This window comes from Carcharhinus amblyrhynchos, chromosome 8, assembly GCF_965287045.1.
Source record: "Carcharhinus amblyrhynchos chromosome 8, sCarAmb.v2.hapA, whole genome shotgun sequence".
In the NCBI taxonomy this organism is placed as follows: domain Eukaryota; kingdom Metazoa; phylum Chordata; class Chondrichthyes; order Carcharhiniformes; family Carcharhinidae; genus Carcharhinus; species Carcharhinus amblyrhynchos.
Genome location: NC_137331.1, coordinates 92670077 through 92694449, shown reverse-complemented (window position 1 = coordinate 92694449; position 24373 = coordinate 92670077). Strand labels below are relative to the sequence as shown.

Here is a 24373-nt window from a genome sequence, read left to right as displayed (position 1 = left end):
CAAAAAAGACAGTAGGACTAGGGGGCACAGCCTCAAGATAAAAGGGGAGGCGGTTTAGAACGGAGTTGAGGAGGAACTTCTTCACTCAAAGGGTGGTGAATCTCTGGAATTCTCTGCCCGTTGAAGTGGTGGAGGCTGCCTCGCTAAATATTTTTAAGAAGCGGGTTGATGGGTTCTTGATAAGAGAGGGGATTAAGGGTTATGGGGAGAGGGCGGGAAAGTGGAACTGAGCCACAACAGATCAGCCATGATCTTATTGAATGGCGGGGCAGGCTCGAAGGGCTAGATGGCCTACTCCTGCTCCTATTTCTTATGTTCTTATGTTCTTACAATGCTTTCCAGGTAAAGGGAAGGCGATGGCCTAGTGGTATTGTCGCTGGACTATTAATCGAGAAGCTCAGCTAATATTCTGGGGAACCAGGTTCGAATCCCGCCACAGCAGATGGTGGAATTTGAATTCAATTAAAAAAATTTGGAATTAAGAATGTACTGATGACTATGCAGCCATTGTTGATGTTGGAAAAACCCATCTGGTTCACTAATTTCCTTCAGGGAAGGAAATCTGCCATCCTTACCCAGTCTGGCCTGCGTGTGACTCCAGAGCCACTGCAATGTGGTTGACTCTCAACTGCCTTTGGGCAACCAGGGATGGCAGTAAATGCTGGCCGGCCAGCGGTGCCCATGTCCCGCGAATGGATAAAAAAAGTGACAGTTATTGCCCACCAGCTCTTGCCCTGTTTATTGATATGATCAGTTTATTAGTTACTGTACTAATAAAGTCAGAGCACATTATAGTTTCTTTGCTTTGAGACAGAAGAAAAACACTCGTCAACTATCAGATAAAACCTGATGCACCTAATTCCCACTTCTACCAAATTCCTGACTTTAGCACTCTGTTCACAAAGCACTCACTTTTGTGATCATTTTGTGCTCCATACTCTCTGCAATACTGAATACTGTATTGAGTTTATGACTTATTCCCAAGTTACAAATGCTAATTTAGTTTCCTGCTATAGTAATTAACACATATTGAGGCAACCACTTTAAAGTGATTGAGTTAGAGGCTCCTGACTATTAACTGGGGATTTTAACTAACTTGCAGTTTCATTTTCAGATTTAAAGTTCTGTGTAAAACTCTGAATAGTAAACTCAATTTGCCCTGGCTCCTACGTGTTTGATACAATGAATGCTTTCGCAAAAACATTCAAACATGAGAGGAGTTACCCAATTAATTTATCAGTGTCAATTTCAGCTGTCTGACTGCACAGCCAACTTTTCGCTCCAGATCTCTGACACTCTGGACATGGGGAACACCCCCACAAGATTGAAGACCTTCCTCCTCCACCTCCCCCACCCCCCCACCCCCCCACGCTTTTATTGCCCATTTGAATTAGTGCTCGGGTGGAAAGGGTATCCATAAGCCTTCTTGCCCTAGATTTAATCAGGCAGAGGTGGGAAGGATACCTCCAAATCTGGAGGCGAAGGCTTTCGTAGAATCCCTACAGTACAGAAGGAGGCCATTCAGCCCATCGAGCTTGCACTGACAAAAGTCCCACCCTATACCCCACATTAACCCTGCTAATCCCCCCGAAACTAGGGTCAATTTAGCATGGTCAATCAACCTAACTTGCACATCTTTGGACTGTGGGAGGAAACCGGAGCACTGGAGGAAACACTCACACAGACACGGGGAGAATATGCAAACTCCACATAGACAGTAATCCAAGCTGGGAATCGAACCCAGGTCCCTGGCACAGTGAGGCGGCAGCAGTATCACCCATAGATTAAATACTGTCCTAAGTGTTCACCAATTCTCAAAAAGCAAAATTTGCTTTGAAGGGGTGACAGCTCAGATTCACCAGAATGTCACTGGATTTTTAATGGTTATGTTATGAGGACTGATTGCTATCTAGTAATCCCTACTGGCAAGGGGTGACAACAGGATAGGGTTTGCTTTGCACTGTTAAATAGCCTATGAAACTGTACCACAGCGTGGGACAGCATCTTTGGAGAAGAGTGAAGCCAAAGGAAGTAAATAAAAGATAAAGATAATATTTAGCAAAATCAGTTTAATCCAATTATGCCTAATTATTTTATTTTTATTTCTGATTTCTACTTTTCCTTTCTGTGATGCAGTTCTCCTCCACCAAAATCATTAATGTTTGATATGTTTAAAAATGAGAGAGGACGTGAAATTAACCGCATCTTGATAGGGAACAAACGTATTCTCAATGAAAAGAGGAATAATCTGAAGATGCTGACTGAGAGGATCAACAACATCAAGGAGGAAATTGACATCACTAACCGGACACTCAGCCTCAAGAGACGAGATCAAAGGGACCAAGGTAATGCCACAAGGCTGCATAACTGAAGGACAGTTGTGGAGGCGAGATCATGTCATCTATCTTAGCATCAAAGATGTAAGTCTGAGCTAAGACTGAGCAATAGGATGCTATGATATTTGAGCTTTTCCCGAATTGGCCCTTTCTACCTTTGGTCCCCAGACCTTTATCCAGCATACAACTTTATGACTTCACTGCTGGTGACTTCTCTTGCAAGGAGAAAGAAGGCTTTTGTTCACATTATGTTCCTAGTTCTCCCAACCCAATGAGAAATGTCACAACACCATGTTAAAGTCCAACAGATTTATTTGGTAGCACGAGCTTTCAGAGCGCTGCTCTTTTGTCAGGTGACTGGAAAGTTGGGTTCTCAAACAGGGCAAATATAAACACAGACTCAATTACAAGATAATGCCTGCTTTCTTGCATCTTTGTAGAAATGTGATGTCTGTATCGACATGCACGATCTTCTTGGCAATCCTCTCCACTTTGAGCCAGCAGTTTGCGGTGTCAGTGGTAGCCATGATGTGGAGATGCTGACGTTGATGCCTACCCACTCCAATGCTGGCATCTCCACGTCATGGCCACGCCAATAGGTAAACAAATCAGGAAGATATGATTTCAATTTCCTAGTATGCGGTAAGTTAGCTATATTCAACTAAAGCATGTTAGGCATAGGGTAACTGAACCAGAGTTCCTGTTTTGACAGCTGTCTAATGATCCCCTTGTCGGATTCAGACAAGGACAGAATTAGACTGGTGTGTGAAGCTTTTCATGATAAAACCACTCATGCATGAAGAATGATTACTTGGACAATGCAGCAAATAATAGTGGGCCAACCATAGGGCAGATACAATAGACAACATAGTTCATTATGAGCTACCTTTTAAGCTGTATTTGATTCAGATATAGTGTGCAATTCATTACATGGAAACAGAGACTAGAAGCAGGAGTAGGCCAATCGGCCCTTTGAGCCTGCTCCACCATTCATTATGATCACGGTTGATCATTAAATTCAATATCCTGATCCTTCCCTTCCCTCCATATCCCTTCGTCTCTTTAGCCCCCAGAGCTATATCTAATTTCTTCAAATCTGTGGTAATGAATTCCACACATTCACCAATCTCCAGGTGAACAAGTTTCTCCTCGCCTCAGGTTTAAAAGGTTTACCCCTTATCCTTAAACTATGACCCCTAGTTCTGGACACCCCACCATTGAAAACAGTCTTTCTGAATCTACCGTGTCTAACACTTACAATTTTATAAGTTCCTAAGAGATCCTCTCTCACTCTTCTAACCTCTAATTACTATAATCCTAACCGGCTTAGTCTCGCCTCATAAGAACATAAGAAATGAGAAATAGGAGCAGGAGTAGGCCATCTGGCCCCTCAAGCCCACCCCGCCATTCAATAAGATCATGGCTGATCCGTCGTGGCTCAGTTCCACATTCCCGCCCTCTCCCCATAACCCTTAATCCCCTCTCTTATCAAAAACCCATCAACCCGCGTCTTAAATTTAGCGAGGCAGCCTCCACCACCTCAACGGGCAGAGAATTCCAGAGATTCACCACCCTTTGAGTGAAGAAGTTCCTCCTCAACTCCGTTCTAAACCGCCCCCCCTTTATCTTGAGGCTGTGCCCCCTAGTCCTACTGTCCTTTCTGAGCGGGAAGAGCCTCTCCACCTCTATCCTATCCGTCCCATTCATCATCTTATACGTCTCAATGAGATCTCCCCTCATTCTTCTAAACTCTAACGAGTACAAGCCTAGTTTATTCAGCCTCTCCTCATAGCTCAACCCCCTCAACTCCGGCATCAGCCTAGTAAACCTCCTCTGCACTCCCTCCAAGACCAAAATATCCTTGCGTAAGTACGGCGCCCAAAACTGCACACAGTACTCCAGCTGCGGTCTTACCAATGCGCTATACAGCCGCAGCAAGACCTCCCTACTTTTATATTCAATCCCCCTCGCTATGAAGGCCAGCATCCCATTTGCCTTCCTGACCACCTGCTGTACCTGCAAGTTGGGTTTTTGCAACTCATGCACAAGGACCCCGAGGTCCCTCTGCACTGTCGCCTGCTGCAGTTTTTCTCCACTTAAGTAATAATCCTTCCTACCATTACCTGCTATGCCAGAAATCAGCCTGGTAAACCATTGTTGTACTCCATATATAGCAAGGACATTCTCCAATAAGGACATCAAAACTGCACACAGTACTCCATGATGTAGAGATGCTGGGGTGGGCACAGTAAGAAGTCTCACAATACATGTTAAAGACCAACAGATTTACATGTCATGTTTGTGGACTCAACTCTCCACTCGCCTGAAGAAGGAGCAGCGCTCCAAAAGCTCATGATTCCAAATAAACCTGATGAACTTTAACCTGGTGTTGTGAGATTTCTTACTATGCACAATACTCCAGGTGTGGTCTCACTCCTGTGCAATTGTAATGAAACATCTCTTCTATACTCAAATCCTCGTGCTATGAAGGCCAACATACCATTTGCCATCCTTACTGCCTGCTGTACCTGAACACTTATTTTCAATGACTGATGCACAAGTACACCAAAGTCTCATTGAGTATCCATCTCTCTCAAATTACACCCATTCAAGTAATAATTGTCTTCCTATTATTGCTACCAAAGTGGGTAACATCACATTTATTCACATTTATACTGCATCTGCCATGCATATGCCCACTCATTCAACCTGTCCTAATCACACTGAAGATCTCTGCATCCTCCTCACAGCTTACCCTCCCACCCAACTTTGTATCATCTGCAAACTTGAAGATAATACATTTAATTCCCTCTTCCAAATCATTAATATATAATGTGAACAGTTGGGATTCTAGCATCAATCCCTGCAGAACTCCCGTAGTCACTGACTGCCAATCAGCAAAAGATCCATCCATGCCAACTCTTTGCTTCCGATCTCCTATCCAGCTTTCTTTCCATCTCAAGACATTACCTGCAATCCCGTGCGCTTTAAATTTACATAGCAGTCTGCTATGTGAGACCTTGTCGAAAGTCCAAATAAACTGCACCCACTGGTTCTCCTCAGTCAACTCTACTGGTTACATTATCAAAGAGCTCCAGTAGACTCAACAAGCATGACTTCCTCTTTGTACCAGAGTTGCACTTGGCTCAGTGTCATCTATTATCCTCAAATAGCTCATTGTGCTTATGCCAGAGTTATGTGTGAAGGATCATAGCCTGAAAATACTCAAACATGTTTGATTGTTGGATCCTTTCCATGTCCAACAGGTCAATATGTGAATGAACAAGGTGATCCAGTAATCGATGAAGAGGAGTTCAACTTGATCATGCAGCTGAAGGATCTGAAACACCATTACCGGCAAAATTTTGATACTTTGCGAGATCTACGGGTAGAGGTTCAGTACTGCCACAAACTGGTGGACCAGTGCAGGCTGCGGCTGCTGACAGGTAATGGAAGGGAGGACTACACAGCCTACCATTGTACTGGGATTCAACAGCAGCAGATACTCTGATCAGAAACAGTAATACCATAAAACAGAACTCGGTGTAAATTCTCCAAAGTGAATGCTCACCTAAGGGCAATGTTGTATTGTTGAATTGTCTGAATTTAAGATGAGACTCAGTACTTATTTCAGTGGCTCAGATGGATTTTAAAGATGTTATGGTACCTTTGAAAGAATACTAGGAAGGTGTCCTGGCCAACATTCCCCCACCCCGCACCAAGGAAAGACTTACTGTTTGTTCTTCATGGCGTTATTTGTGGGATCTTGTTTTGCACACAAAAGATTCCTTGGAACTGAGATATTTTGAGGCATTTCTGAGAGACATGATAAGTTACGAAATAAATGTACTCTTACAAAACCAATTAGACTAGAAAATCCCAGCCACAATCCTAAGTCCTCTGTAAATGCTTTCTGCACTCTTAACTCTTGAAACCAGTGACCAAACTATAATTTGACTCGTGTAAATGCTGTCTGCAATGACTCAGGAAGCCCGACTGGAAAAAAACATAATTTTTTACAGAATACAAAGTAAAACCACTACAGTGGTGTACACACACATTCCTGCCTGGGACTACAGTTCAGCAGGCTCTGGACCTGCCTTATAAAAGGTAATGAGTTCCTGCTTGGCAGGCCGCCAGTTACCAGGGGAACTCATACTCAACAAGTCCCACAGGTCAATGATTCCCTGTGGACTTTGTGGGGGCTATCACACTGTCATAAATGCCTATAAGGTACTACTTTGTGCTTCACCATTACGTAGTGTATTCCAATGCTGAACCTTCATATGTAGAACATAGTGGAGATCTAACAGTATATCATTCCAGGCTTCTGAAAGGCCCAGACAGGTTTGTGTCATGTCAGTAAGTTGTGTGTGTGTGCGTGTGCACATGCATTCATGATGGCTAATTTATGAAATCTTAAAAACTAGACAAAACCTTTAAAATGATTGAAGCTATGATTCAAACAAAAGAAATTTCCTAGCATTCACAATGGCTGCTATCTCATTATCTCTGTGAGACATTAATGACCCCATTTAATGCACAGATCAAATCCAAGGAAATTGTACAAAGGCTAATTACATTTCTAAGCCCAGCCCCAGCTAACGGTCTGATGGGACAAAGACTATGAAACCGCTTTGAAAGAATTAATAATCGAAATATTAACCATCTCAAGAATCTAGACAAAGAATCTCGACTAACCTTGTTTGAAATATTTAATTTAGTAAGACTTTAATTCTTTCATTAGTTTTAATTTTATTAACAATATGTTTATCGAGTTTTAAAAGTCTTGAATTAATAAAATATTAAATATGTTTTCCCAGTTCTTAGTTTGAACCACTGGCCTAGCTAAAAGAGCAAAAGACTAATATTCACCGATCTTCCTGCTGTTCTGAGGGCACTCCTTGATTCTATTTATCCTCTTTCTCTCTCCACAGTCTCTTCTTTTATTGTCTCAGTCATTTGTCTTGCTTTTCCAGTAGAGCCATAGGGCAGAATTTTACGAGAAAAATTCTAAGTGTCCAGCTAGCATGAAAATGGGAGAGTTGCCATTTCTTAGGTGAGTTTTTACTCCCAATCCTGTGCACGTGATGCATGAAAAAATGGGTAAGACTGTGATTCTATCTACTACAGACAGTTTCTTCAACCAACGGAGGGAGCTATTGCGAATGTGCAGATCTCTGATTCTGCACATGCGCAATTGCAACAGCAGAGACCTGACAGGTCTGAGTCAGAGAGATCTGTCAGGCCTCTGCTGCTCAAGCCAACCCCAGCTACCCCCACCCCCAATTGTGGGAGCCCCCTGCCAATCACAAGCCCCTCACCACTCGAAAATATAGCCCCCACCACCCAGACCGATTGTGCCCCCACCCATCCCACAGATTGCAGCTGCAGAGCAGCAGATTGTAGCTACAGAGCGGTAGCAGGGAACCCCCTCCCTCCTTCCCTATCCCCACTGATCATTTGCAGAGTGGCAGTGAGCCCCGCCTCCCGATACCAATCTTTGGCAGAGAGCACGGCAGGCCCATCCTCTCCATCTCACCATCTGATGCAGAGCAGCAGTGGGGCTCTCCTCCCTCCCACCACTGATGACCTGCAAAGTGGCATTGGGCCCCACTCTCTGATTGGACTATCCTGGCACTGCCTCCTTCAGGTCCCGGCACTGTCCCAACTGATAGTGTCAAGGTGCCAGGCTGGCAGTTTCCAGGCTAGCACTGCCCCCTTGCCCTCGGCCTACCTGGGGGGCAGCGGGGGGCCTCAGTGGCCCCCAATTCTACTGGTGAGGGCAATACGACTGTCTGTTCCTTGTTCATGGGGAGCAAATGTTTTCCTCGCCAGAGAGAACCTTTCCTGGCGAAGCCATAAAGGCAGGTGAGCCCAGGTGATTAAGCACAGGCTTGCTAAATAGATGCATATTAATATTTAAATAAATTATTCAGCCCCTCGCCAGAAATGGGTGAGAGGCTGAATGAGGTAAAAATCTGGTTCCAGTAAGATCGCGAGAACCAAGTAAACAGCCGCAATCCTGATTTCTCGCCTCTCACATGATTTTACTGGCTCACTCATCCTATCCAAAGGCCAGGCAAACCAGTAAAATCGCGGCCATAGAGTCATAGACATGTACAGCATTGAAACAGGCTTTTTTGGCCAAACTAGTCTATGCCAACCAGGTTTCCTGAACTAAACTAGTCCCAGTTGCCTGCATTTGGTACATATCTTATCCATATACCTGTCCAAATGTCTTTTAAACATTGTAATTATACCTACATCTGACAGCTCATTCCATAGAGGAATTCTCTGTGTGAAAATGTTGCCCCTCGGGTCACTTTTAAATCATCCCCTCTCACCTTAAACCTATGCCATTTAGTTTTCGACTCTCCTAACGTGGAGAAAGACCTTGGCTAATCAACTTATTTATACCCCTCATGATTTTATAAACCTCTATAAGGCTAGTCCTCATCCTCCTACACTCTGGGGGGAAAAAAGTTCTAGCCTATCCAGCCTTTCCTTAGAATTAAAACCTTCCAGTACCAATAACATCCTTGTAAATTTTTTTTTGCATCCTTTCCAGTTTAATAAGTTTCTTCCCATTGCAGGGTGACCAGAATTGTATGCAGTGCTTCAAATGTGGCCTTACTAGTGTGTTGCACAGTTGTAATGTAACATCCCAAATCTTGTACTTCGTGCTTTGACAGATGAAGTCAAGTTTGCCAAACATGTTCTTCACCACCCTGTCTATCTGCGACGCCATTTTCAAGGAACTATGTACCTGTACTCTTTGTTTCTATATCCTCACTCATTTCCACCTGTACAGACCAAATTGGGGTAGAGATACCAAGGACAACTAAGAAGTGAATAGCAAGAGCTTCAGAGACAACAAGAGACAAGAATGTCGACAGCTAGAACAACAAAATCTTCAGTTCCCAAGATGAAGCAGTTCAGAAATAGATTTTTAAATCTTAATCAGGTACTAACATTGCCCAGTGCCCTCGATTAGGGAGAGGAGAAATTCGCCAGGATACTTGATTCAAATCATTCCCCAGTGACCTGACACTTGAAGCAATTTTGTCTTTGAATAGAGGTTAAGGATGAGATCCAGTCACTTGTGATATCCCCAGATTCAAAGCACTGTTGACAATGACTCAGCTCAGAAATAAAGAATATTAACTTTAGCATAAAGGCAGGCTGAAGCCCAATAAGCCGATCATACAAATTGTCAGAAAAAGGGGGAGAATTTGGCAGTTATGATTTAAAGAGTGATTTTATATTGTTGTGTTTTTTCCGGTGCAGAATTTAATATTTGGCACAATGAGTCTTTTCTCATTCCTGAAGATGTTCAAAATGCACCACATAAAGATAGCATCCAACCAGGATTGATCCCAAACTCCAGGATGCTATCTCTGGTAAGTATCTCAGGATGGCTTACACCATATGTGTATATTCTGCCTCCTCCTGGTTTTGCTATACTGTTAACTCGGCCCTACAAGAAGCATAGCCATTCAGCCTATCAAATCAGCACTAATGTTCTTTCCTTCATTAGTTCCTAATGTAAACCCCATATTTTGCTTGCTTCTCATACCCTTCAAACTCCTACTTTAATACCATTTTCCTGCTCACTCTCATAACCTTTCACATCCCTCCTAATTTAGTTCCGCTCTCCTGCTCACTATCCATATCCTTTAATATTCTACCTAGTTAATATTGCTCTTGGATCGCTTTATTTAATCTAACACCACTCCTCCTCTCCCCCATACCCTTTAATACTTTGCCTAGTCTAATCCCACTGTTGTATTCTCATCCTGTAATCTTTAATATTCCAACTAATTTAAATTTCTGTTCATTCTCCATACCCTTGAAAGTTGCATGAAGGTGGAATACTTTGTTTATTGCAAAACTTGTAACATGCTTTTCCAATGGTACAGGAGCATTTTGCCTTCAACCACTGCAAGCTAGTTGATAAAGTCAAGGATGAAGTAGTTGGGCACAAGTCACACTACTGTTGGGAGCAGAGGTGGGAGGGGAACAGAAGTTTCTTTGAGCTCCAGTTACCTAGAGGAAGAGGGTCAGTCTGCGTGAGGGTTCAACTTCCTGATACATTGGGCGATCCAGCAACCTGTCAGGGAAGGAGGAAAGAGAAAAAGTTGTGATATTAGGGGTTTATGAATAGAACTGCGTCCAGTTGAACCCAGAACAATGGATGGCGTGTTGCTTCCGTGGTATATGGTCTAGCATCTGGCTTGTCAGAATAGTAGAGAGAACAATTGAAGATCCAGTTGTTGTCATCCATAAAGGAAGAAATAATATCAGTAGAAGTAACCATGGGACATTAGGAAGGAAGTTTAAAAACATACTTTGTGTAATAATTTGTGAAATACTATTCACATTAATGAAGACAAAAGGGAGGGTGATTCGGTCCTTAAGGCTTTGATATAAGACATCAGGAGGTTGAATCCTCATGCAGTGAAAGGCCTTTTAGAATAAAAGCAGTTTATACATAATGCGCATGTCAGATTTGACCCACCGAAACAAAAGAGGAGGTTGGAGGCATTGACGGGCTGGAGGAATAGATTAGTGGGAGAGTATTTAAATTAAATGCAGGGATTGCAATAATGTGACTGAGCACCCATACATATATTGGAGCAAACCTTAAGTATATCAGTAAAAATGAAAACCAATGTTTAATACGTCCAAAGTTGAGGGTGGGAGAAATGCAAATGAGAAATTTTTTTTTGCATGAAGCCTGCCACCTGAGGGGAAAAGGATGCCAATCCCTAACTCAATCCTAAAGTTAAAAGTTAGTCACAAGTAGGCTTACATTCACACTGCAGTGAAGTTACAATGAAAATCCCCTAGTAGCCACACTCTGGCACCTGTTCGGATACACTGAGGGAGCATTTAGCACAGCCAATGCACCTAACCAACACATCTTTGGACTGTGGGAGGAAATTGGAACACTCGGAGGAAATCCATGCAGAGAACATGCAGACTCCACACAGACAGTGACCCAAGCCGGGAATTAAACCCAGGTCCCTGGTGCTGTGAGGCAGTAGCGATAACCACTGTGTTACCCCACCTGCACCTTCAGGAGCTAAGTGGACAGCATTGCTGCGAAGGGCAACTATCTTGGTTTTATTTCTCTGTGTCTTCCACCCACCTAGGAAGAAGACGATAAGGAAAAGTTTCATCGCATCCAAGATAACATTCTGATGAAAAATCCTGGTTCTACGGCATTTTATAAAGCAAGGATGAATCTGGAACAGAGGGTAAGTGAAGGGCTGAGCAGGCAATCAGATGAAACTTCTGGGATAACACTCAGCAAGAATAAAAGAAAATGTTAAGTGGGGTGAGGGACAGACAATGAATTCTTTGTTCCCTACCATAAACATGTGATTGGAGTAAGGTGACCAATAGCATTGCCAACTGTGATTAAATATATTCCTGGTTTCATCAAGTGACATCAGCCATTAGTTGGCTCACATATCCAATCTTGTGACGTACTGCCTTCCTACACCATCTGGAAAGCAAAGAAACTCATTACCCATTTGAGTGATGCTTGAAGGTCAGCCAGACAGCTTTTGTTGCCACTTTCAGTATTTTTATATCTGGCAATGAGAAATATTCAAAGAAAATAAACAATCTGTTTTTAATGTCCGGATGATTTTCTTTGTACCGAAAGCTCATAGTAGCAGTTATTAGCATCCTTGGGGTTACCATTCACCAGAAACTGTCCTGGACTAGCCATATGAATACTGCAGTTACAGGACATAGTTCCTGTGTGTTGCCACAGGGAGGCACAGCTGAGAACTTGCTGATGGAGAGGCTGTCCACTGACATGCAGCTCTCTTTCAGTCTATAGCAGCAATGTGAAAATGAGAAGCAAAATAGCACACACAAATGGAAAAAAGCATGCAAAATCTCTTCACGTACACACTTGATACATCACATCTATCAGTCAGTTCAAGAAGGACTGCACGAGCGGCACGGTAGCACAGTGGTTAGCACTGCTGCTTCACAGCTCCAGGGTCCTGGGTTTGATTCCCGGCTTGGGTCACTGTCTGTGTGGAGTTTGCACATTCTCCTCGTGCCTGCGTGGGTTTCAAAGAACAAAGAACAACACAGCATGGGAAACAGGCCCTTCGGCCCAACAAGCCCACGCCGCCATTTCAACATTGTGAGTTCCCTCTTCCACCCATGACCCTTGTCTACGCTTATGGGCACTCCACATTGGAAACCAGATTGAGGGGAGACTAACTTAGGGACAATTTGTTACACCAATTAGCCTAAGAGTACATCTTTGGGGTGTGGGAGGAAACCGGAGCACCTGGAGAAAACCCACGCAAGCACGGGGAGAATGTGCAAACTCCCACAGATACTGGCCCAAATCCATGTACCTGCACAGCAAACAGTGATAGTCACTGAGCTGTTTCCTCCGGGTCCTCCCGTTTCCTCCCACAGTCCAAAGATGTGCGGAGTTAGGTTGATTGGCCATGCTAAGAAATTGCCCCATAGTGTCCAGGAATGCGTAGGTTAGAGGGATTAATGAGTATAATATGTAGGGATATGGGGGTAGAGCCTGGGTGGGATTGTGTTTGGTGCAGACTCAATGGGCCAAAGGACTTCTTCCTGCACTGTAGGGTTCTATGATTCTATGACTCAAATTTCCTTCCCTACAGGCCATTAGTGAAAGAGTTGTGTTTTTATAAGTTCATGACCTCCTTATATTCACTTTGTATTTACAGCTGCTATTATTGAATTCATATATTCTCAATCTGCCAGGATGGCCTTTGTAAATGGCCTCTGGATTATTAGTGTATGTCTCTGCTGAGTAATCTAGTAACAGAACCATTACATTATTGGACCAAAAACCATAGAACCATAGAAAATTACAGCTCAAAAACAGGCCTTTTGGCCCTTCTTGTCTGCGCCAAACCATTTTTTGCCTAGTCCTACTGACCTGCACTTGAACCATGTCCCTCCACACCCCTCTCATCCATGAACCCATCCAAGTTTTTCTTAAATGTTAGAAGTGACCCCGCATTTACCACTTTATCCGGCAGCTCATTCCACAGTCCCACCACCCTCTGCATGAAGAAGCCCCCCCCCGATATTCTCTTTAAACTTTTCTCCTTTCACCCTTAACCCATGCCCTCTGGTTTTTTTGTCCCCTAGCCTCAGTGGAAAAAGCCTGCTTGCATGCACTCTGTCTATACCCATCAAAATCTTATACACCTCTATCAAATCTCCCCTCATTCTTCTACGCTCCGGGGAATGAAGTCCTAACCTATTTAATCTCTCTCTGTAACTCAGCTTCTCAAGTCCCAGCAACATCCTTGTTAACCTTCTGTGCACTCCTTCAACCTTATAACCTCTTTCAACCTTTCATCCAAGGATAAACCAAGGTAGAACATACAAGGAAAATGGGTAGGACATTGACGAATGCAATAGAACAGAGGGATCTGGGAATACAGATAGATAATTCCCTAAAAGTGGTGTCACAGGTAGATAGGTCGTAAAGAGTACTTTTGGTACATTGCCCTTATCTATTGTTTTATGGCCATCCACATTGAGGGAAACTAATTTAGGGACAATTTATTACTGCCAATCAGCCTAATAGCACATCTTTGGGGTGTGGGAGGAAACCGGAGCACCCGGAGAAAATCCACGCAAGCATGGGGAGAATGTGCAAACTCCCACAGACACCGGCCCAAATCCACGTGCCTGCACAGCAAACAGTGATAGTCACTGAGCTGTCGTCTTGCCCAGCATCTGGTCCAGTTTAAGCACACACTAACGACATGAAGCACTAGGCCAATCTCGAACAATCAAGAGCAGCCCAAGTACGACCCATCGCGTATATGCCCCTTGTTGGACAACAAGGCGGACCAACTTAAAACCTGTGAATGAAAAGAGAAAAAACATTATTATCATACCATATCCATTTACCTTACCAGGGACGCCCCAATGCCAATGAGCCCTATTTAAAACAATCTCCTATACCCACCCATCTCCAACCCATTCATGTGCCTGTCTAAGTTACTCTTAAACAACTCTAGCATGCTTGCCTCCACCACCTTACTTGGCAGAGCATTCCATACCTCCACTACCCTCTGTGTGAAAAACCTCCCTCTAATATCTGTGTTATACCTCTCCCCCCTCACCTTAAGCCCATGGCCCCTCGTACTGTGTGCCTCTAACATAGGAAATAGCTTACCTCTGTTTACTCTATCTATACCCTTCATAACCTTATATACCTCTATTAGATCCCCCCTCAGTCGGCGTCTTTCAAGGGAAAACAGCCCCAATTTGTTCAATCTTTCCTCATAACCCAGTCCTTCCGTACCAGGCAACATCCTGGTAAACCTCCTCTGCACTCTCTCCAGAGTCTCCACGTCCTTCCGGTAGTAAGGCGATCAGAACTGGACGCAGTACTCTAAATGCGGCCTAACCAACGTTCTATACAACTGCAACATTAAACTCCAGCTGTTATATTCTATACCCCTTCCTATAAAGGCTAACATACCATAGGCTTTCTTCACAACCTTCTCCACTTGTACTGCCACCTTCAAAGACTTGTGCACTTTCACCCCCAGGTCTCGCTGCGATTCTATACTCCTTACGGGCTTACCCTTTATCATATAACTTCCCCCTACATTATTCCGGCCAAAATGCATCACCTCACATTTATCCAGATTAAACTCCATTTGCCATATATCTGCCCAATATACCAGCCTATCAATATCCCGTTGTATTGCCAGACACTGCTCCTCACTGCCTGCCAATCCAGCCATCTTGGTGTCATCAGCAAATTTGCTGATCACACCACTTACTCCCTCTTCCAAGTCATTTATATACACTACAAAGAGATGAGGTCCCAGTACTGAGGCCTGTGGCACACCACTAGTGACAGACCTCCAGCTAGAAAAAGACCCCTCCACTACTACTCTCTGTTTCCTCTTTGCAAGCCAGTTCTCAACCCATCTAGATACCTGGCCACGTATCCCATGAGCCTTAATCTTTTCTACCAACCTACCATGAGGGACTTTGTCAAAAGCCTTACTGAAATCCATATAGACGACATCAACGGCTCGTCCTTTGTCGACCATTTTTGTCACCTCCTCAAAACATTCTACCAGATTCATAAGGCAAGACTTCCCCTTTACAAAGCCATGCTGCGTATCCTTAATCAGATCACAACGCTCTAAGTGCTCATACATCCTATCCCTAAGAATCCTCTCCATCAACTTGCCTACCACTGACGTCAAACTCACCGGCCTATAGTTACCCGGGTTATCCCTCCTACCCTTTTTAAACAACGGTACCACGTTCGCTATCCTCCAGTCCTCTGGGACCTCACCTGTGTCCAAAGAAGAGACAAAGATTTGCGTCAGAGGCCCAGCAATCTCATCTCTCGCCTCCCTAAGCAGCCTAGGATAAATGCCATCGGGCCCCGGAGATTTATCAGTTTTAATGCCACCTAAAAGCCCTAACACTTCTTCCCTTGTAATCGATAGATCCTTCAATTGGTCTACAGCTCCCTCGATGACCGTACCAGACATCAAGCCCCTCTCCTTCGTGAATACCGACGCAAAGTATTCATTCAGGATCTCCCCCATTCCCTCAGACTCTAAGCACAATTCCCCTCGTCTGTTCCTGAGAGGACCGATTTTACCCCTAGCCACCCTTTTGCTCCTAACATAGGAGTAAAACGCCTTTGGATTTTCCTTAATCCTACCTGCCAAAGCCATTTCATGCCCCCTTTTTGCCCTCCTAACTCCCCTTTTGAGATCCTTCCTACTCTCTCTGTACTCCTCCAACACTCTCTCTGTTCCCAGTTGCTTAGACCTGACATAAGCCTCTCGTTTCTTCCTAACCAGGTCTTCTATATCTCTAGTAATCCACGCTGTCTAATCCTACCTTTCCCATCCTTCCTCCTAACTGGCACATGCCTTTCCTGCACCCATTTCAGTTTTCCCTTGAAAGACTCCCACATGCCTAACGTGGACTTGCCCTCCAACAGCCTCTCCCAGTCTGTATCCCTAAGCTCCTGCCTAATCCGGCTGTACCTAGCCTTCCCCCAATTTAGCACCCTCCCCTTAGAACAGCACTCATCTTTTTCCATTCGTATCCTAAAGTAGACAGAGTTGTGGTCGCTATCAGCCACATGTTCACCTATCGCAACCTCAACCACCTGACCCGGCTCATTTCCCAGAACTAAATCCAGTATAGCCCCCTCTCTAGTCGGGCTATCTACATACTGCTGCAAGGACTCTTCCAATACACATCTTACAAATTCCTCCCCGTCTGAACCCCCAGCTCTAGGCACCTTCCAATCCACCCCAGGGAGATTAAAATCTCCCACTACAACAACCCTGTTCTTCCTACACTTGTCCAAAATGTCTCTACATATACCCTCTTCCACTGCCCGCGGCTGTCAGGCGGCCTGTAGTACACTCCTAGCATAGTAATCACTCCCTTCCTATTCCTCAACTCCACCCACAGAGACTCAATTTCCAACCCCTCCATGTTATCTTCCCTCTGCGCCGCTGTGATGTGCTCCCTAAGAGTGCCACTCCCCCTCCTCTTTTCGACCCTCCCCTGTCACGCCTAAAACACTTATACCCAGGAATATTTAACTGCCAGTCCTGCCCTTCCTTTAACCACGTCTCCGTCACTGCCATCACATCTAAATTCCTCGCGAACATCAAGGCCTTAAGTTCATCCGTCTTACCCATCGCACTCCTCGCATTAAAACAGATGCACTGAAGACCCTCAGGCCCACTCGGATCCTCCTTCTCCTGGGAGATTTTCCTCTCATCTAGACTTACCCTGTCACCCAACTCACTCCCACTCCCAGCACCTACTGAGCTATCTGTCTCCTCCCCTCCCCGCCTCCATATTAGTTTAAACCCTGCCGAAACATTCCAGCTAACGTCCCAGCTAAAATATGTGTACCCTTCCCATTTAAGTGTTTCCCATCCCACTTGTACAAGTGCCCTTCCTTCACAAAGACTTCCCAATGGTCTACAATTACTCCGATTTATAAAGGCCAATGTACCAAAAGCACTCTTTACGACCCTATCCACCTAGGACGTCACTTTTAGGGAATTCTGTACTTGTATTCCCAGATCCCTCTGTTCAAGTGCACTCTTCAGTCCTACCATTTAGCTTGTACGTTCTACTTTGGTTTGTCCTTCCAAAGTGCAATACCTCACACTTGTCTGCGTTAAATTCCATTTGCCATTTTTCAGCCCATTTTTCTAGTTGGTCCTCTGCAAGCTTTGAAAACCTTCCTCACTGTCCACTACACCTCCAATGTTTGTATCATCAGCAAATTTGCTGATCCAATTTACCACATTTGTCATCCAGATCATTGATATAGATGACAAACAACAATGGACCCAACACCGATCCCTGCGGCACTCCACTAGTCACAGGCCTCCACTCAGAGAGGCAATCCTCCACAACCACTCTCTGGCTTCTTCCATTGAGCCAGTCTCTAATCCAATTTACAACCTCGCCATCTATACCTAGCGACTGAACATTTCCTAACTTACCTCCCAACCAGTGTGAATGTTTTTGTCACAGGGAGATTGTTGTATCTTTTAAGGGATGATTCAGTAAATAATTGAAGCAAAGGAACTTAAAGGTAATGGAAAGGGTAAGGAGGATTTTTCCTAGATTGGAGACAAATATCACAAGGGGCCACGAGCTTAGGGTGAGGGGGGAGAAGTATAATTTGGATGCTAGAGGGAGGTTTTTCACACAGAGGGTCGTGGGGGTATGGAATGCAGTGCCAAGTAAGGTGGTGGAGGCAGGCACGCTGGACTTGTTTAAAGTTTACTTAGATAGGCATATGAGCAAAACAGGGATGGAGGGTTATAGGAGACGGTTTTAGATAAGGGTCAGAGCCTTGGGACGTTCCTGGAAATCTAATGCTACATGTGTTGATGTTTTGTCTCTTTTACTCTGCAGGTGTGTCAGTCCACCTTGTTGTCTAACGCAGGGCATGCACACGGTGGGTCGTGCGTGGGCTGCTCTTGGATGTTTCGAGAGTGGCCTAGTACTTCGCGTTGTTTGTGTATGCTTAAAACTGGACCAGCAGATGGGCACCACTACAGCTCAGTGACTATCACTGCTAGCTGTGCAGATACATGGATTTGGGCCTGTGTCTGTGGGAGTTTGCGCATTCTCCCTGTGGTTGTGTGGGTTTCCTCCGGGTGCCCCGGTTTCCTCCCACACCCCAAAGATGTGCTCTTAGGCTGATTGGTGTAACAAATTGTCCCTAAATTATTCTCCCCTGAATCTGGTTTCCAATGGGGGTACCATAAGCATAGACACGGGTCAAGGGAGGTGTAGGAAAAATACATTGTTAAGATGGCGGCACGGGCTCGTTGGGCCGAAAGGCCTGTTTCCCGTGCTGGGTTGTTCTTTGTTGAAAAATTGAGAGACAATAGGAGCCCTGGGCTAATTAACAGAAAGCTAGAACAGGCACTTGGAGTTCCGAGAATAACAAGGACACCCCATTACCTGGACGTTTACCGTCACAACACACACCACCTTGGACTGGACACATAACCTGCTAACCAAATCTCAACTTGCACAAATTTCCACTCAAAGAACAAAATCAGCCCGGGAAACAGGCCCTTCGGCCCAACAAGCCCACGTCGCCATCTCAACACCACCAGTCCACCTCTCTACCCACGACCCCTGTCTAATGTTTTATGGCCATCCAGATTGAGGGAAACTGATTTAGGGACAATTTATTCCTGCCAATCAGCCTAACAGCACATCTTTGGAGTGTGGGAGGAAACCGGAGCACCCGGAGAAAACCCACGCAAGCACGGGGAGAATGCGCAAACTCCCACAGACACCGCCCCAAATCCATGTGTCTGCACAGCAATCAGTGATAGTCACTGAGCTGTTGTCTTGCCCAGTATCTTGTCCAGTTTAGGCACACACTAACGACATGAAGCACTAGGCCAATCTCGAACAACCAAGAGCAGCCCCAGTACGACCCATTGTGTGTATGCCCCTCGTTGGACACAAGGTGGACCGACTCAAAACCTGTGAATGAAAAGAGAAAAAACATTATTATCATACTATACCCATTTACATTACCAGGGACGCCCCAGTGCTAATGACCCTTATTTAAAAGGATCTCCTATATCCACCCATCTCCAACTCAGTTATGTGCCTGTCTAAGTTACTCTTAAAGGACTCTAGCGTGTTTGCCTCCACCACCTTACTTGGCAGAGCATTCCATACCCCCACTACCCTCTGTGTGAAAAACCTCCCTCTCATATCTGTGTTGTACCTCTCCCCCCTCGCCTTAAGTCCATGGCCCCTTGTCCTATGTGTCTCTATCATAGGAAATAGCTTACCTCTGTTTACTCTATACCCTTCATAATCTTATATACCTCTATTAGATCCCCCCTCAGTCGGCGTCTTTCAAGGGAAAACAGCCCCAATTTCTTCAATCTTTCCTCATACCCCAGTCCTTCCATACCAGGCAACATCCTGGTAAACCTCCTCTGCACTCTCTCCAGAGTCTCCATGTCCTTCCGGTAGTAAGGCGGCCAGAACTGGACGCAGTACTCCAAATGCGGCCTAACCAACGTTCTGTACAACTGCAACATTAGACTCCAGCTCTTCTATTCTATACCCCTTCCTATAAAGGCTAACATAGCATAGGCTTTCTTCACCACACTCTCCACTTGCACTGCCACCTTCAAAGATTTGTGCACTTGCACCCCCAGGTCTCGCTGCGATTCTATACTCCTTACGGGCTTACCCTTTATCATATAACTTCCCCCTACATTATTCCGGCCAAAATGCATCACCTCACATTTATCCAGATTAAACTCCATTTGCCACGTATCTGCCCAATCAACCAGCCTATCAATATCCCGCTGTATTGCCAGACACTGCTCCTCACTGCCCGCCAATCCAGCCATCTTGGTGTCATCAGCAAATTTGCTGATCACACCACCTACTCCCTCTTCCAAATGATTTATATACACTACAAAGAGAAGAGGTCCCAGTACCGAGCCCTGCGGCACACCACTAGTGACAGATCTCCAGCTAGAAAAAGACCCCTCCACTACTACTCTCTGACTCCTCTTTGCAAGCCAGTTCTCAACCCATCTAGATACCTGGCCACGTATCCCATGAGCCTTAATCTTTTCTACCAACCTACCATGAGGGACTTTGTCAAAAGCCTTACTGAAATCCATATAGACGACATCAACGGCTCGTCCTTTGTCGACCATTTTTGTCACCTCCTCAAAGAATTCTACCAGATTCGTAAGGCAAGACTTCCCCTTGAAAAAGCTATGCTGCGTATCCTTAATCAGATCGCAATGCTCCAAGTGCGCATACATCCTATCCCTAAGAATCCTCTCCATCAACTTACCTACCACTGACGTTAAGCTCACCTGCCTATAGTTACCCGGGCTATCCCTCCTACCCTTTTTAAACAACAGTACCACGTTTGCTATCCTCCAGTCCTCTGGGACCTCACCTGTGTCCAAAGAAGAGACAAAGATTTGCGTCAGAGGCCCAGCAATCTCATCTCTCGCCTCCCTAAGCAGCCTAGGATAAATGCCATCGGGCCCCGGAGATTTATCAGTTTTAATGCCACCTAAAAGCCCTAACACTTCTTCCCTTGTAATCGATAGATCCTTCAATTGGTCTACAGCTCCCTCGATGACCGTACCAGACATCAAGCCCCTCTCCTTCGTGAATACCGACGCAAAGTATTCATTCAGGATCTCCCCCATTCCCTCAGACTCTAAGCACAATTCCCCTCGTCTGTCCCTGAGAGGACCGATTTTACTCCTAGTCACCCTTTTGTTCTTAAGATAGGAGTAAGACGCCTTTGGATTCTCCTTAACCCTACCTGCCAAAGCCATCTCATGCCCCCTCTTTGCTCTCCTAACTCCCCGTTTGAGATCCCTCCTGCTCTCTCTGTATTCCTCCAACGCTCTCTCCGTTCCCAGCTGCTTAGACCTGGCATACGCCTCTCGTTTCTTCCTAACCAGGTCTTCTATATCTCTAGTAATCCACGGTTCCCTAATCCTACCTTTCCCATCCTTTCTCCTAAGCGGCACATGCCTTTCATGCACCCTTTGCAGATTTCCCTTGAAAGACTCCCACATGCCTAACGTGGTCTTGCCTTCCAACAGCCTCTCCCAGTCTGTATCCCTAAGCTCCTGCCTAATCTGGCTGTATCTAGCCTTCCCCCAATTTAGCACCCTCCCCTTAGGACAGCGCTCATCTTTTTCCATTCATATCCTAAAGTAGACGGAGTTGTGATCGCTATTAGCCACATGTTCGCCTACTGCAACCTCAACCACCTGACCCGGCTCATTTCCCAGAACTAAATCCAGTATAGCCCCCTCTCTAGTCGGGCTATCTACATACTGCTGCAAGGATCCTTCCAATACACATCTTATAAATTCCTCCCCATCAGACCCCCCAGCTCTAGGCACCTTCCAATCCACCCCAGGGAGATTAAACTCTCCCACTACAACAACCCTATTCTTCCTGCACTTATCCAAAATGTCCCTACATATACCCTCTTCCACTGCCCGCGGGCTATCGGGCGGCCTATAGTACACTCCTAGCATAGTAATGGCCCCCTTCCTATTCCTCAACTCCACCCACAGAGACTCAATTTCCAACCCCTCCATGTTATCCTCCCTCTGCACCGCTGTGATCTGCTCCCTAAGGAGCGCCACTCCCCCTTTTTTCAACTTCCCCTCTTTTCAACCCTCCCCTATCACGCCTAAAACACTCATTCATAATCCTGTTCTCAATGACCTACACTGATTCTGTGTCTAAACACTACCTTCATCACAGGTGGCACGATAGCACAGTGGTTAGCACTGCTGCCTCACAACTCCCGGGATCTGGGTTCGATTCTCAGCTTGGCTCATTGCCTGTGTGGAGTTTGCATGTTCTCCTCATGTCTGTGTGGGTTTCCTCTGGGTGCACCGGTTTCTACCCACAGTCCAAAGATGGGCAGGTTAGGTTCATTGGCTGTCCTAAATTTCCCCTTAGTCTCCCAGGATGTGGATTAGCAGGGTAAATATGTAGGGTTACAGGGATAAGGCCTGGGTGGGATGGTTGTTGGTGCAAACTCAATGGGCTGAATGGCCTCCTCCTGTACAATAGAGTTTCTATGATCAGAAAGGTCAGCAATCCCAAACATTGGCCAGAATTTTACCATCCTGCTTCCATGGGATTTGGAGCTTGCATGAGACAGACCAGGAAAAGGTCCATTGACCTTGGGCGGAATTTTCTGGTTTTGGAGTGAGGCTGGAAAATTCCACCTATTAACTCTGTTTTTCTCTCTCTAGCAGATCTGCTGAGTATTGCTAGCAATTTCTGTTTGAAAACAAGCCAAGTTTATTTAACTCGTTAAGCCTCGGTATTATTCTGGTGAACCTCCATACCTGCTCCTTATCTAGTCTATACTTCCAGAGTTTCAATGCCTAAAATTCAATACTCCAGACCTAGCTTCTGTACAAATAAGATTTGCGTCTCTTGCTAGTTGGCATGTGAAGCTCACATAACAGGTGGGGAATAGAGGGATACAGTTGGGTGGGTCTGGATAGGACAACATGATCAGTGCAGCCTTGGTGGGCTGAAGGGCCTGTTCCTGGGTTGTATTGTTCTTTTTTCTTCTTTGCTATTTCACTGTGATTTTCTTCTTTCCTCCAGCGTAATTACATGAAAGGCATGGTTAAGTCTGAATCAATATCAGTCAAGAAGAAACCAGGAATAATCACCCACAGTATCAAGAACAAACCACCCTCTATCCTTAGTGCCACTTAACAATGGAGTTATCCATGAAGGAAACAAATGCCAAAAGGAACCCACCAGGTCTTCGCCATAAAGTTTAATAAGTTTTTTTTAGAAATACAATCACTGGCAATAAATTTAAGGCCAGCAACTCCCAAAACAGTTTCTGTACAAAGTTAAATAAAATCAATCAAGGTCACAAGTTGTGTTTCATTACCTGCAAGTATGTTTAATTTTATTTTAAAACTGTTCTAAGACGTAGGGTCGTGATACCCCTGGTGGCAGAGTGAATGAGTGCACGAGTGCACTAGCTCATCTGGTACTGCATCACACAGCCAGGGTTCAACTATCTGTCTGTACTCAGTGATCTAATTTCAGTGCATAGTCCAGGGTTCCTTTTACAGCTGAACTTTGGATGGTGATCAGGGGGTGAAGTACTGCTTGTTATTGTAACTTCCCAGCCCACCAGCACACAACCACTTAGCACGCTCTTATAACCTCAGCACTAGAGCAACCAGTAAACCTGCAATCTTACTGATTTGCCCATAAGACCGTAATCTTGGACACTCAAATTCACTGACCTGACTGCAGCTAATACTTTCCATATTAAAAAGATAGAGCTGGGTTGAATGTTATACTAAAGACTTTTCATTTAGTTATATCCAATCAAGTCCAACTCAGTCTTGATCAGTGAGACATTACAGATCCAAACTGACAAAACATGCTGCCCTCTTCCTATCTTGGGCTCAATCTACATATTCCAAGCTGATAGGAGCAGGCATTGTACCCCCCCTCCAGTGCTTGATCTCATTTGCATCTTAGCTAAAAGGCCTAGATGTCATATTAAAAAATTGCTTCAAATGAAGCCTCAGTGTAACCTCACTGACTTCTATCAAGTGCAGCACAGCAAAACTACACTTGATCTTAGCCAAAAGCTGAGGAGCTAAAGACTATAGTCAACATTCAACACTCCCAGGTCTGGGACAGCGTAGCTGACACCAGAATAAAATCTCTATTCTCATTGCTGGGCCTCATGCACAACATCAGAATGAACAAGTGTTACATTTCTCCATTGCCCACATTGTGCCATAACTGCCCATATTTCAAACCAGGAGACTAAGCAGGATAATAATTGACATCCTACAGGAGAATGGCCAGCGCTTAGTCTCTGCCCTTTCTGTCCCGTACATCAACATCCATTAATGATAGATGCAAATCGGTGAGATGGATGG

At 44.9% G+C, this 24373-nt stretch overlaps 1 protein-coding gene across 4 annotated transcripts in view; it reads left to right on the top strand.

Moving 5' to 3' along the window:
* Positions 1–23174, top strand: part of kif9 (kinesin family member 9) — a 107158-nt gene extending 83984 nt beyond the window's left edge. For all 4 annotated transcript variants that reach the window (XM_080194495.1, XM_080194493.1, XM_080194494.1 and 1 more), the window contains 5 exons: positions 2137–2345; positions 5603–5782; positions 9627–9739; positions 11495–11599; positions 23061–23174. In XM_080194495.1, the coding sequence (XP_080050621.1) occupies positions 2137–2345; positions 5603–5782; positions 9627–9739; positions 11495–11599; positions 23061–23174 (721 nt within the window). The remainder of the gene's footprint in view (positions 1–2136; positions 2346–5602; positions 5783–9626; positions 9740–11494; positions 11600–23060) is intronic.
* The last annotated feature ends 1199 nt before the right edge of the window (positions 23175–24373 follow it).